Below are 15500 nucleotides of genomic sequence, written 5' to 3' on the forward strand. Positions count from 1 at the left end.
ACGAGCAGAACAATTTGAGCTGTCAGTGGGGCACATAATGTGTGTGCCCGCTGATATGTTGACTTATGTCAGTTCAATACAAATGGGATAGGGGTGCCATATACGTGGCTTTCACCCAATTAGCGCAAGACGTTTATTTTTCTGTCGTTTTCAAATGGAAAGCCATAATTAACATGGAATCCTTGAACATTACAGAATTTCATTCGAATTGTGAAGATAAATTAAATAGTAGTTTTAGAGGTTAGAAAATACACGAAGGAACTATTCAAACTTAAATTTTAGTTTCGTCCGGACATTGGATAAAAAAATCTTCAATGTTGATTGATAACGGTTTGCTTTTTTCCGCAATTTATGCAGCAGGACCTCGCTTGAGCAGCAACCATTATATCGATGGGCGCTGGCTTCACAAAATGAATCTCTTCGCGGTATCTTTTCGGCTTATTTTTCTTCAGTGGTTCCGGAACCTGTAGAATCAGAAAAATATCTACCAGTTTCCATTTGCCCTTACTTTGCTACTAAAACATGCTGCTTGTTACCTTGACATCAGTTTCGGTGTGATGCGTTTCGAGTATTACGCAAATCACTCGAGTAGTTATACACCGTTGCGTTAAGCATGAGAACATGATCGACCGAGGCGTTCACATTCTTAGTTTGTCCTTATCGAACCGGTAGCCTTCTAGCTTGATAGTCTAGGCTGTTGCGGCAGGAAACTATCTTCCTATAAACGCCGGAATCATCAAATCAATCTTCCAAGTGGTTTTTGAAGCAGCATCATTTCGATTTCCGGAAACAATATTCACGAAGCGATATGGTATGTCTAGTAATGGCAATACTGCCCTGCGTTACCGCATTATCTCTCAGGAAGATACCCTGTGTATCTCAGCCATGTGAACTGAGCTCCTGTCCGAAATAAGTCGAAAATCCAGAATATTTTATTGGTAGCGAAGATTTTGGAATCCACTCGTCTCGGTGATAGCCAGCGATACTAAGTTGCTCAGATGTTGCGATTAGATACTTCTCGTCAGCACTACCTTCTCACTACCTTTTCCGCGACCTTATATAGCTCTTCGTAAAACTGTGAAAACTTGCATTACTTCCTTGCGCATGAAAAATGGTATGAAAAGCTGAGTATAGTCGTTTGTGTATCAAGTTTGCAAAAAATGCTGAATCGGGGTTTTCTCCAAGAAGACAGCAAGACCCGTCAAAAATATCTCCTTCCGCCTGAAACTATAGCATCTTTCTCTTCGCTCATTCCGTTGATCATAACTATCAGATCTACATGCGAATATTTCAATTCGCAATCACCAAACCTTATTTTGTTCTCATCATTGCAGTCGGGCACTTTCGTACAGATTTCCACTTCTCTTAGTGCCTTTATTCCTCGCAAAGCATATTCTCGTTATCTAATACAGCTTAGTATATTAACCCACACACATTTTATCTGATTCTTCACTCTTCAACAATAAATCATTTCCGATGGTTTCCAGTACCGATTTGTCCTCCACCTCCTTACAGCGCTTTTTCTTCATTTTCGCCGCTTCTGTCTAGGCAACGTCCTTAACGCGACGCTTCTGGTCTGTTTGAACTTTGTCCAGACCATAGGGTCTGAGCGAAACAGAACTCATTCGAGGACCATTTCGCCGCACTGCACAGATGTTACAGATGACTTGATACGACACTAGAAAGGATGATGAAATTAAAATACGTCCCAATTTCACTCGAATAAAATAGAATACCTACTTGCAAATTCGAAGCCTTTTTGATTCCGCTTTTTGGTCACCAATCGATAGGACGCTATAGAAAGGACGCCGAAATGCTAAAGCGTAACCAGGGATTTCAATGGTAACTATATAAGTTGTTTGCAAAAAATAACAACAGATTCATCAGTGTTGCTGGTTTCATGATTTTTTTAATCAACTGTCAATTTTGACAGTACCAGTTACCTGAGTCACTGAGGGGTAGTCATATTTGTGATACAGTTTTGGAATTGAAGTGTCTCGTCGTGTCGTTGTGGTCACCCTAGGTGTATGAAGCTACCCTAATAAACATCGTATGATTCAAGAGCCAAACGACCTGTTCAGGGTATCATCCAAACAATATGTGGAATCGTTGCACAATATGGGTTAAAGTTCGTGTATATTTTTTTTTATTAGGGTATACTGTAGAGCTTATAAACCCTATAGCTATAAGCCAGACACGGTAATCACTGATGCCATTTGAATGCCTGTTATGGTTGACATTTCCATAACTCTAAACAATAAATTCCAAATGAAAACAAATACGATATGAGGCACATTGGCATAGAAAACCTTATCAGTTTCCAAGATTTGGGCATGTTGTCGTAAACAAATTAAAGATCACAAAACCTTCGAACTAAAAAATGATATGGTACATTACGATGATTTGTTTCAATTTAATATAGAACTAATGATATTTTTTACGTTTTAACGACATTCAATTAGCTAGAGATTACTGGGTAGGGAAAGTTATGAAACTTAGAGCCATAGTACTCAAGTGAGAGCAAGGATGTGAAGTAAACAGATCGGAAAACTAGAAGTGGCAGGGTCATTAGAACAGGCTTAATATCGTGCGGGCTTAATTTTTGCCTTCTGATAATGAGGGTCGAGCTTAGGCAGAATAACTACGAATCACTCGAGTTCACTATCATGTGTCCTTGATAAAGGTAGACGTATCTATCTTTACCGTGACAACCGGCAAAAATTAAGCCACGCAAGATCACCACTGAAAACCTGTCGACGATTAGCATCAATCTGAATGATGATTGCTGCTGTTCATCTCTGTATGCCTTTTGAATGCCGGGATAGATTTTTATTAGACTATTGTCACTGTTCTCACAGTCGTGGCGGGTTTGCTACATTGTGTAAGGCAGTGGCTGTGTCTACAGCGGCTACCCACCGCTGCCGATGGAATCCCATCAGTTTCTTTTTCTTTTTTCCCTTTTTTATTTCGACTATGTTAGTCACATTTTCTTTTTTACGTTTTAACGACATTCAATTAGCTAGAGATTACTGGGTAGGGAAAGTTATGAAACTTAGAGCCATAGTACTCAAGTGAGAGCAAGGATGTGAAGTAAACAGGTCGGAAAACTAGAAGTGGCAGGGTCATTAGAACAGGCTTAATATCGTGCGGGCTTAATTTTTGCCTTCTGATAATGAGGGTCGAGCTTAGGCAGAATAACTACGAATCACTCGAGTTCACTATCATGTGTCCTTGATAAAGGTAGACGTATCTATCTTTACCGTGACAACCGGCAAAAATTAAGCCACGCAAGATCACCACTGAAAACCTGTCGACGATTAGCATCAATCAGCAATCATCATTCAGATTGATGCTAATCGTCGACAGGTTTTCAGTGGTGATCTTGCGTGGCTTAATTTTTGCCGGTTGTCACGGTAAAGATAGATACGTCTACCTTTATCAAGGACACATGATAGTGAACTCGAGTGATTCGTAGTTATTCTGCCTAAGCTCGACCCTCATTATCAGAAGGCAAAAATTAAGCCCGCACGATATTAAGCCTGTTCTAATGACCCTGCCACTTCTAGTTTTCCGATCTGTTTACTTCACATCCTTGCTCTCACTTGAGTACTATGGCTCTAAGTTTCATAACTTTCCCTACCCAGTAATCTCTAGCTAATTGAATGTCGTTAAAACGTAAAAAAGAAAATGTGACTAACATAGTCGAAATAAAAAAGGGAAAAAAGAAAAAGAAACTGATGGGATTCCATCGGCAGCGGTGGGTAGCCGCTGTAGACACAGCCACTGCCTTACACAATGTAGCAAACCCGCCACGACTGTGAGAACAGTGACAATAGTCTAATAAAAATCTATCCCGGCATTCAAAAGGCATACAGAGATGAACAGCAGCAATCATCATTCAGATTGATGCTAATCGTCGACAGGTTTTCAGTGGTGATCTTGCGTGGCTTAATTTTTGCCGGTTGTCACGGTAAAGATAGATACGTCTACCTTTATCAAGGACACATGATAGTGAACTCGAGTGATTCGTAGTTATTCTGCCTAAGCTCGACCCTCATTATCAGAAGGCAAAAATTAAGCCCGCACGATATTAAGCCTGTTCTAATGACCCTGCCACTTCTAGTTTTCCGATCTGTTTACTTCACATCCTTGCTCTCACTTGAGTACTATGGCTCTAAGTTTCATAACTTTCCCTACCCAGTAATCTCTAGCTAATTGAATGTCGTTAAAACGTAAAAAAGAAAATGTGACTAACATAGTCGAAATAAAAAAGGGAAAAAAGAACTAATGATAGTTAAAAAAAAAGTATGATCAAAACCATGCGCCTAGTTATAAACGTAATCACAAGAGAAATTTAAGAACGACAAAAAGTGTCAGATTAGCCAACGCTTAAATTGATCAAACAGCAAGCCCACTACGGCACAGTAACCCTTCTAAAGGCAGAAGTCGAGCGTGGAACGTACGCCGCACTAAAAAAAATCAAACGGCGCATGTGACTGAAGGACGACGAAAGAAAGAACGAGAAACAAAAAGCGTTTTCCTCAGTTTTTACTTTGTTATTTTAACCAGTGGGTTCTACCCACCACAAATGGTTTTGACATATCCCCTAGGCGTGTTGGAAAAAGTAGGAGTAGGCCAAGGAGTAGGCAGTATTCTAGAACCGAATTGATACCATTTTCACGGCTTAGCGGTTACTTCGTTAGTTTTTTCCACTCATAAAGTAGGAACTTTCATGGAAAATAAAAACAATCTGAACCAACTTTGTACGTGCCCAGGAAGCGAAATGGTGACTAGGGGGCTTCAAAAAAATGATGGCAAGAAGCAGGCTATTGAAACGTTGTTCTAGGCTAGCCACCGTAACTTACCGTTCACCGGAAAGATAATGTGGGTCTGTTACAAGCCTTTAGATTATTTTGAAATGGTCCAATAAACTAAATGAATTGAATCGAGCAAAAGGAGCTTGAAATTTTACTAATCTATTTCAATTGGCAAATTTTGTCAAAATAATACCAAGAAGTTTTTATTCTCAGGTGATACGATCATGAAAAACGCCAATTATTTGAACACAATAAGATTGATTCAGGAGATTACTATGCGAGACAGACCCGTCTGGAACATTCCATGAGTCAGCAAACCCGATTAGTGTGTTGATTCTTTTTGAATGCGGACCTATTGGTCGTTGATTTGGTTTGGCGCCGATTTTGAGTTCGATGTCGCTTGTTTGTCTACCTGCATCATCTGTTACCGTTGGATTAACCAAATTTGTATTTGGGTTAACTTTGGTGGTACATTTGACAAATTCAAAAACAATCTGATCGGCGCAAACTTGTCGTTATGTGCTGCCTGCTCCTGGGAAAAAATAACTAATTGGGTCGTGAGTACAACCGACGATACCTGGGCGAAAAGGTCTACAAACTTTTAACCATAGCAGGAGAAAAGATCTCATGACCTTTACTATTGTGAGATTACTCTAAGGTATTTGTCGGTGGAGTAATCGCTAGAGGAGTCGCTGTCAATCGGGTTGTCAAAAATCAAGTCATTCAATGCCCATGAATTGCACACAGCTATAATGCGTAAGGGAATTCGAACGTTTACTTTCAGACCCTGCAGAAGTAATCGCTAAAATCCAGCTTTCGAGTAGGTTCACTATACCAACGACACGACCTGACACTTAATGAAATTTTATGAAGAAAAATGGTCCGAGACATTTACCGCCAGTTACCAGTATATTGAGTGCCCCTTGATTCGAGCGAAAAAAATTGTTTTCAGCAGCACTTCTTTGTTTATTAATTTTTAGTAGCTGCATAGCAACCATGTTATGTATACAAAATCAACTGCCTAGTTACTGGAAAACCTGAAAAAAGTTATCGGCATCATAAGTACTCTCGTTCTTTTTCGCACAAGGAACCTGCAAAGGCTGTAAAAACGAGAAACGGCCATCCTTCAAAGTCTCCTTCACCCAAGATTGAACGCAACAAGGTAATGAGGTCAAAGTTCTCTATTTTATACATAAATTGAACCAAAGTAATTCAAATTCTAGAAGAAAGACAATGAAGAAGAAAGAACGTCTCTCTCGTTCCGTTAGCCGGGGAAGCAGGTATTGTTCTAGACATTGTACTCCGGATATCGGTAGGAATGGCAGTTCCTCCTCCAAGGTATTGGTCAATGCGTCGCTGAGTTGAGATCGCAAGACAGCTAGCCTGCCGCAACTGAACGAACAGACGACCAACTTTCTCTCAGCGGGTCACAAAAGGCTGACACAGACATAGCAGCACTTTACAAGTATAAAATTCTACCGCTACGAACCACAGATGAAAAATATAAGCGGATTAGCAACAGTGAATGTTGTAACTGGTCTGTTTAAGAATTTTCGAAAATTCCGCAGTGTAAGCACGATTATTCAGACATGTAACATTTTTCGTTGTTGGGGCTCATTCATTCTAGCCCGAGCTAGGAAGCTATTATGCTACCTCAAGATAAGTTTCCCTCCATCTTTCGGTCGTTCTAAAATGACAAGGAATAATTAACAGTGGATGCTCCAAATTTGTATTTTATTCGAATTGTGAAGACAAATTAAAACATTTTAAAAGGTTGTGAAATACACGAAGGAACTAATCATGTTCAAATTTCATTTTCGACCTTATAGATGTGCATTGGGAAAAAGTCTTCAATGTTGATTGGTAACGATTTGCTTTTTTGGAAACTTAGGTAGCAGTACCTTAATTTATGCTTTTCATATCCTTTTTAGCTTGAGTGGCAGCTTCTACCTCGGTAGGTGTTGGATTCACAAAACAAATCGTTTCGCAGTACTTTTCCGGCTTATACTTCGTCCGGAACCTGTATAAACTAAAAATAATATCTGTCAGTTGCCCTTACCATGGTTTTAAAACATGTTGATTGATACCTTGACACCAGTTTCGGTTTGATGAATTACGAGTATTGTGCACACTCGAGTAGTTGCACATATCCTTGCGTTAAGCATGTGAACGTAATCGACCAAGACCATTTTCCTCGCTACCGATAGCCTTCTAGCTTGATAATCTAGTTACTGCAGAAAATTAACTGCCTATATGCGCCGGAACCGGAAAACCAAGGCTCCAAGTTGTTTTTTAAGCAGCATCATTCAGAGTTTCGATATGGTATGCCGCTCCGCATCACCGCGTTATCTCCTAGGATTTATTTTCATGAGGAGAAGTTCGTACAAACTATTCAACCTTCTCAAACTGATGTACTCGGAAGATACCATCGCGGCCATTTGAACCGACCTCCTGTCGGAAACAGGTTGTCGACAATCTAGCGTATTGGCAGCGAGGCTCCACTTCTCTCGTTGATACGTAGCGGTAGGTTACTCAGATGTTGCGGTTAGATACTTCTCATCAGTACTGCCTTCTTGCTTCTTTTCACTACCTTTTCCGACGACCTTATATAGTTCCTCGTCAAACTGTGAAAGCTTGACTATTTCTTGCATTAGTTCCTTGCCCAAAAAAGTGTAAAGCGGTGTATAGTCTTTTGAATATAAGGTATGCAAAGCACGCTTAATCAGGGCTTGTTCCAAGAAGACAGCACGAACCGTCAAAAACATCTCCTTCCGTCTGAAATTATAACACCTTTTTCTTCGTTAATAACTATGTGATCAAGATGCGAATATTTCAACCTTTACTCACAATCGCCGTACGTTCTCGACCTTATTTTTGCTCTCATCAGTGCTGTCGGGCACATTTTCGTGCAGATTCCCACTTCGTTTTTTTCCTTTCTGCTTCACAAAACATATTCCCGTTATCTGTTACAGATTAGTCGATTAATCCACGTCCAGTTTTTATCGGACTTATAGACATATTTTTGGATCTGCAACGATAACAAACCGTTTCGGATAGTTTCCGGTGCCAATTCGTCCGCAGCTACTTGCGGCTCTTTTTCATCATTTTTTTCTTTGCTGCAGACATTTGTCAACTTAATTATCCACATTGAACCGATACTTGCGACATTCTCCGTACTGTTCGCCGAATGTACCAAGGCAACGTCCTTAAAGCAACGCTCCTGGTTTGTGCGAACATTGGCCGGATCATGACCCTTTTCGGCGCGGAACAGATCTATATCATTTTGTCACACTGAACAACTATTGCAGACCACTTGATACGACGCTAGAAAGGATGTTGAAATTTGAACACGTCCCAATTTTAATTGAACAAAATGAAATACCTACTTGTACATTCGAAACCTTTTTGTAAGTATGACTAAATAAACAAGCGTAACCAGGGATTGCAACAGTAACTATAAAAGTTGCTTGGAAAAAATAACGACAGATTCATCAGTGTTGCAGGTTTCATAATTTTTTAATCAACTATCAAATTTGACAGTACCGGTTACCTGAGTCATATTTGTGATACAGTTTCGGAATAGCAGTGTCTCGCCGTGTCGTTGACTATACTGTTTTGTCGAATATATACACGTATGAATATATACCATTCCAGAAATCTTCGGAACCATTTCCTAACTATTCATATAATACTCACCATATTGGGAATACTACTGATACATTCCACCAGTATAATTCAACTATTATACTACCATACCTAGGGGCAGATCACTCTAAGAATGTATAACAAATTTGCATCAAATTAGAAAAAATGCATTAAATTTCCATTTTTGCATCAGCTTTGCACTCCCTCGCAGAAAAGTTTGTTTAACAAACGTCCTACGCAGATCCACTTTGTTCGGCGTTTTGTTAAATGTAGGGCTAGTTTTTCTGTAGGGTTTTGACGTCTTACACGCAACGCAAACAACATTGCACGCAACGCAAAATACATTATGAATTTCTATTTTGATGGAAATAAATGCATTTAATTTCGCTGATTTTTAAAAATGCATCACAAGTGATCTGCCCCTAGTACCATACTCATTAAGTAACACTTTTCCAATACCTTCCGTGTATCCTATATTGAAGATTCGTATACTACATTGTACTTTTGTGCCAGAGGTTATACTGATTTGGTGGTCTTTGTTATGCGTACATCTGTTTACGCTGCTCCAAAACCTGTAGATTAATATGATCAAAAATCCGCGTCTTACAATATTACGGCGATAGCTCAATTGGATAAAGCGTCAGTCCACGAAGCTCTCTCCAGAAGATAGCGTGTAACAAGATAAAACTTCATCAATCGATGGCATTGAAATGTTGAAGGGGATGAGATTTTTTTCTCCAGCTAATATTTTATTCATCGCTAGACCTAAAATATGCATGCCACCATAATCTGTATGGTTCTTGAATGGTATGTTGTCAAAATGTATATGGAAAACAGCACATTTTGGTATGGTTACTGTTCTTAACGACCCGTTGTTTGTATGGTCGAGCATGAAAAAACGACACTGGTTATATTCGATATTATATTAGACAATGGTTAATCTATTGTTGAACAAACCATATTGAAAATGGTTTTTCAATGTTTGATTCAATGGTTGGCATATGGTACAGATTTATGCGGGTAGTTGAAGCGACCAAGAAAGTCGGATCATTGATACATCTTTTTCCAAGTCTTTTTCTCAGTGTACGTTCGAGTATCCGAAAAGTTCGGCAAAATAGCAAAACCCGCTGACAGCTCAATGCACTTTGCCATAAAACTAAGAAACGTCAATTTGATGCATCCACTGCAAAAAGTGAATGAAAGTTGGCATATTTTCTTCTGTTTTCAAGAGCACTTTTTTCCAATTTTCCAGCAATATCTATTTTCTTTGATTACGTCGAATGATGTGCTAAATTTTTCGTTTCATATTCGAGTTGTTGTCCGACATCTAAAATAAGATGGAAGAAAAATCGTCGTCAGCAGAACAGGTAAAATATGAAGAAAATATTTTGATGATGTCAACATCCTTGAATGATTATTGCATTGAGTGTTTTTTTTCATTGAAGAACTCGGTCAGTGGAAAAAAGCCTGCAGCCAGCCCTTTCGATAATCTTAGTCGCGATGACCTGGTTAAAAAATGCCGAGGACTGCTTGGAATTGCCCAGAAGGCTAAACAGGCAAAGGATGGTAAGTTGTGAGCTAATGGGTTTAGTTTTATTTTGCCCCCCATCATTAATGAATCACTTTTTATTGAAGAATGTCAAGAGGAGATTAAGCAGCTGCGCGAGCAGTTGGCTCATGCCGAAACGCAGAAGATTGCTGATAAGGATTGTCTGAAAGCAATGCAGGAAATGGTAGACTCATTGACGGAACAAAAACTAAATGCGACCATACGGGTGGATGAGCTGAAGAAGGTGGTGGCCAGTTCCATGCGGGAGCTGGAAGGAGCCGCATTAATAAGAGAGCAGTTGGAAAAACTTTCCAACGAGAATGAAGCTTTCAAAAGACAGATACAACGGTTAACTGATGAAAACGAGGAGCTTTTAGGGAATTTATCGACGATGGAAGATCGGTTGAAGAGCTTGGCGACGAACAATCAACAGGTTGAGCAGGAGAAGAGTATTCTGGAGGTCGAACTTTCCAAATTAAAGAATGAAACGGTTTCCTCGGAAAAAGAGAAAAAATTGATTCGCAAGTTAAAATTGTACAAGAACAAGGTGCAGGAAATTTCAGCTAAAATATTACTGTTGAAGTCGGATAGAAAAATTTTGATGAAAACTGTTAAAGAGTACTCGGAACAAGTGCCGAAATGGCAGAAAGAATTGCTGAATGCTTCCAATGTACTGTTTGCCAGAACACAGGCTCTGGAAAAGGAAGCTCACTGTTTGAGGGATCAATGTACGAAATATTCTGAACAGATTGGAGAACTTTCCAAACAGAATGAAGCTGTGATCGGCGAAAGAGATGACTTGAAGATGATGATTTCAGCATTGACTGAGCAGTGCTCTCACACAGATCGAGTCAGTAACGAGAATCGTCGACTTGTTGAAGAGGTTAAGGCCTTACAAGTTCAGGTGTCGGATGTTACAGATAATTTCAAACATGAGCAAGTCAAAAATGTTGAACAACGGGACATACTTGAAGATCAAAAACAACAAATTGAGAAATTGTCGAGTGAATTAATTTACGTCAGAGAACAGTTACTTGAATGTGATGCAAAGCTTCATAAACTGGAAACCGAAAATGCTGATTTACTTCAACAATCTACGGCGGAGGACATTCAGCGTCGAAATGAAGCGATTCAAGTGAATGAATATTTACAAAAGGAAAAGAATGATTTGGAGCAAAGATTACTGCTAGAACTGGAGGAGAAGAATGGTCTAAGAAAGAACTTTGCTGAACTTCAGCAGACTGCAAAAGATTGGCAGAATTTAACTGAGAAATTGGAAACAGAATTGGCCAACAAGGAAGCAGCTCTTGAAAAATTGACCTACGATAAGGAACAATTGAAATCCGATGTGGACCGTTCTTTGGAAGATGTACAGAAGCGTGTTCAAGAACTTGAACAGATTAAAACCAATCTGGAACTAGAAAAGGAAGAACTTTTTAGGCAAAATGAAGAGTATAAAAATAATGTTGCCCCAGAAGAGGTTCAGGAATGCTGTCGAAGGCAGCTTCAAGAATTGGAAATGAAAAATGCTCAAGTATCTGAATTTGAGCAGAAGTTACTACGAGAATGTCAAGAAAATGAAAAAGTTAGAGCGTGTTTGGAAGATCTTCAAAACGAATATAATGATATCCAGCGCTACTATCAACGGCAAGCGGAGGAACTGGAAGCAAATCGGAGCTTGTTAGCGCAATTAGAGCAAAAACTTCACTTAGTTGAAACCAATAATGAACAACTGAAAGACGCTACGGCTAACGATCGTCATCAACACGTGATCGATCTAGAAGATCAGCTCCGCAGCCAAGTAGAAGCGTTAGATTTAAAAAATAAACAAGTTATGGAATTAGAGCAAAATATAGATGCTCTTACAACGACGGTGGAGAATCTTCGGTCCGAACTTCAAAAATCGAAGTCTGTCAATCAATCACTTCAAATAAATGTTTCCGAATATGAAACTAAGTTTGCAGAAAGTTTAGACAAACAGGAGATGCTTGAGACAAAGCTGCTCGATTCTCGCAACGCCTTCGAGGCTCTTGAAAGCCGTTACAATGTTGCTATCGTCGAAAACCAGCAGCTAAAGGCGAGTCAGGAACAACTCTACCAGGACAGTGCCAATGACCGCGAAGAATTAGGCACCGTCCGTTCGAAATATGAACTAGTTAAAATGGAAAATAGCGAGCTTCTGTCGGAGCTGAAGGAAATCAACGAAATTTTGAAGGAACGTGGTGGTGTCATTTCTCTGCAGCTGTCGAAAATTTCCGAACTGGAATCACAAAAGGCGGCCTTGCAGCAGAAACTGAACGAACTGGACAGCCCGGATGTGGAACAGTTACGGATGCGGCTTCAGGAACTCGAACGTTCGGTATCCGAGAAGGAAGCAGAAATAAACGCGTACCGCGATCGGGATCGTAGCTTTGATGCTCAAAGTGACGCTATGTCGACGTCGACGATTTCACGTGCAGAGGAGTGCGCCCGAATGCGAGAGATCGACGATAGTTTCGAAGAAAAATACAACAAGCTGCGCTCACTAGCCGTACGATTAAAGAAGAAGGTCGCCGAACAGACGGTGCTGCTCCAAAAGTACGAGAAGGAGAAAGAACCAGTTACGCTGGGAAAGAATTTGCAATCGCTTCAGGCGGAATACGATAAGCTCTTGGATGAGTTGGAAGCAGAACGTAAAGGCAAAGAACAATCTGAAGTGGAACTTGGAACACTTAGTGAACAACTGGATAAACAGCGACAGGAGCTTGATGCCCTGAACCATATTCGATCGGAAATTGATAGTGGCAAAAAGGACAAGTCTTCACTGGAGTCTACCATCCGTGAGTATCGCGAGCAATTGCAAAGTTTGAAACGCGAGAAGGAAGCCTTCAATTTAGCTAAGAAAGAAATTGACGCAGAAAATCAGAAACTGAAAACAGCGCTGAAGGCAAAGGAGAAACAGCTGAATGATGAGTTGGAAGCACAGAAAGAACTGAAAGCCGAAGTCGAGCGATCTCGAATGATCGTCAAAAAAGCAAATGTGTTAAATCTTGAAATGGAAGCTTACGAAAAATCGTTGGGCGAACTAAATAAAAAGTTAGAGACGAAAAAGGCCCAAGTTAGGGACCTGGAGGGAACAGTGGAAGCCCAGGACGGAACGATCAAAAGTCTGAAAAGCCAAATCGGGTTGCTAGAGCAAAGCCTGACATCAGAGAGGACTCACGCGCAGGAGTTGAAAAAGAATGTCGATTTGCAGCAGGAAAAACTGCGATTGAGTGAGCATCAACGGGGCGAAACAAATGTTGAACTGGCACAGCTTAAGGTGGAGTACGAGAGAATCAAGCTGGAGATGGAATCAAATCGAGCCGAGCTAGCGGATGCAGTGACTGAAAAAGAGAAAATCTCCAGCGTGCTAGAAATGGAGAAGAGCAAACTGCTGAAACAAGTATACAGCGTAGAAAACGAATCTGCAGAGCTCAAAGCTAAGATCAAGGAGAAGGAACAGGAAATTGAAGACGTCCGAACCGAATTTGCCAGCTACAAAATCCGCGCACAAAGTGTTCTGAAGCAGAACCAAAACAAAGACAGCGGGAAAGAACGCGAGCTTGAGGACGAGGTGCAAAACCTTCAGAAATCATTGGAACTTTCTCAAAGTAAGCTTGCAAACATTACACAACAAACGACGGAACTGAACAAAATCAATGAAGAGTTGAAGGAAGACAAAGCTAGACTTCACAGTCGCTGCAAAGAACTTCGCGAACTATTGGAAGAATCTCGCCTGCAAAACGATTCCCTACTTAATGAAAATCGCAACAACAATCTAACCCACCAGGAGGCTTTACGAACGCAACGACTACAGACAGAAACGTTGGTCAACTGCTACAAAAAACAGTTGGAGGAACTGCAGGAAAAGTACTCCAAAGATATGGAAAATCTACAATCGCAGATCGGTAAATCATATCAGGATTCTCCTGACGCAAGCGATTCGCGGAACAATAATGCGTCCCACGCCAACACGGGTACCCTTCACCGAGGTCAGCAGCATATTTCCGACGAACAGAAGATCAGCCTTCTGCTGATGGAACGCGAAGATGGCGAAGGTTCAGAAAGCACCAGCTCGCAAAGTGCTAGCACCCTCCAGCAAAATCGGAAAATTTCCATCTCTAGTCAAAACACTCGCACCCGTGCTAGCCGGGATCTGATACCGCTGGATGAACTGCTAAATTCCTCATTCGACGATACTTCCGTGTTCGATGGTACGGAAAACTCCGGAGTCCGCGCGGCGTCACCCACGGTGGAGCTGCAGCATACCAAAGAGAAACTCTCCAAGCAGGAAAGTCGTGTGCGACATCTGACGGCACTGTTAGCCGAAGCCGAGCAAGACCTGGCTAAGCTGACGCAGCTTAACGAACTGCTGAAGGAAGAGGTTCGTCGGCAGGAGAGGTCCATCGAGCGGGAGAAGCATGTGCACAACTCCGAGTATCTGAAGAATGTGATATTCAAGGTTAGTACGAGCTGGTACAAATTCAATAATTTTACAACATGTGCGATAATTAAATTTCAGTTCTTAACGCTGAGTAGTGGCGATGAAAAGTCACACCTAGTTCCTGTGTTAAACACAATACTTAAACTAAGTCCGGAGGAAACTCAAAAGTTGAACCATGTTGCGAAAGGTGGTTGGTTTTTTAATTAGATGAAGATATACTTAACTCTAAAACATTATTGAATTTTCAGGTGTTGAAGGCGGAGGACGCGGTTGGACAGGCATCTTGTGGAAGTAAACTGCATTTGTTTCATGGAAGACGGCGAAATATAAGCAATTATACACCGATAATTTATTGATTTCCACTTGATTCCTTTCAAATAAGTATTATATATGTAACCCTCCACACAGTTCAGGGGGATGTAAAAAAAAAGTAAATCGATTATTTTAAATTTAGTACCTTAATAGGGGTTGTACTGAGAGTAGTGTGATTGAGGTTAGTGTGTTTTGTTAAAAGATAGCGAACAACGAATAGAATAGCATGTTGGTAAATATACTATGACATAATAAAGATTCTTATGCGTTTATCGTGTTAGATAAGGAGAAAGATTTCTGCGGCAGTTGAACAAGAATTTAATTTATACTGAACTGTATCACGTATAGTCATCTTCAGACCAGGGACGACAGGTGCACAGATTCATCTGTGTTTCACAAAATTTCAATATGCTGCACAGATTTCTAAAACTGCACAGATTTTCACCGTTTTCTGTTATAATGCACAGACTGGCACAGATTTCTCAATTTTTGTCTCGTGCGCGAAAAGCAAACTGCACTTCCTCCGTTCTCAACTCTCCTGGTAGAGACGAGGATCGGACAGTGACCAAGGAGGACACTGCGGAGCTACCGGTCAGTCGAAGGGCTCCGAGAATAAAACAAGAGGAACAGGAAGAAATCGTCACTTAAGCGGAGGGGCCCAAAACTGTGTGGCTGCTGAGAAACGGCCACAAACCCGCTGAAGTTGGCAAAA

At 40.6% G+C, this 15500-nt stretch overlaps 1 protein-coding gene and 2 pseudogenes across 2 annotated transcripts; 1 reads left to right on the forward strand and 2 right to left on the reverse strand.

Annotated features, from left to right (window-relative positions):
- Nucleotides 1-311: 311 nt before the first annotated feature.
- Nucleotides 312-1106, reverse strand: LOC131680915 (probable serine--tRNA ligase, cytoplasmic; annotated as a pseudogene).
- Nucleotides 1107-6883: 5777 nt separating this feature from the next.
- Nucleotides 6884-8376, reverse strand: LOC131680916 (serine--tRNA ligase, cytoplasmic-like; annotated as a pseudogene).
- A 1268-nt stretch (nt 8377-9644) lies between these two features.
- Nucleotides 9645-15073, forward strand: LOC131685174 (GRIP and coiled-coil domain-containing protein 2). 2 transcript variants are annotated; one of them, XM_058968708.1, is made up of 5 exons: nt 9645-9829; nt 9908-10028; nt 10098-14494; nt 14555-14666; nt 14725-15073. In XM_058968708.1, exons 1-5 carry the CDS (start codon nt 9800-9802, stop codon nt 14769-14771), a joined length of 4707 nt encoding a protein of 1568 aa, XP_058824691.1. In that variant the 5' UTR covers nt 9645-9799; the 3' UTR covers nt 14772-15073. The 2 variants fall into 2 exon arrangements, with proteins under 2 accessions (XP_058824691.1, XP_058824692.1); XM_058968709.1 differs by having other exon boundaries at nt 14555-14663.
- The last annotated feature ends 427 nt before the right edge of the window (nt 15074-15500 follow it).

The sequence above is a fragment of the Topomyia yanbarensis genome, chromosome 2 (genome assembly GCF_030247195.1).
Source record: "Topomyia yanbarensis strain Yona2022 chromosome 2, ASM3024719v1, whole genome shotgun sequence".
NCBI lineage: Eukaryota > Metazoa > Arthropoda > Insecta > Diptera > Culicidae > Topomyia > Topomyia yanbarensis.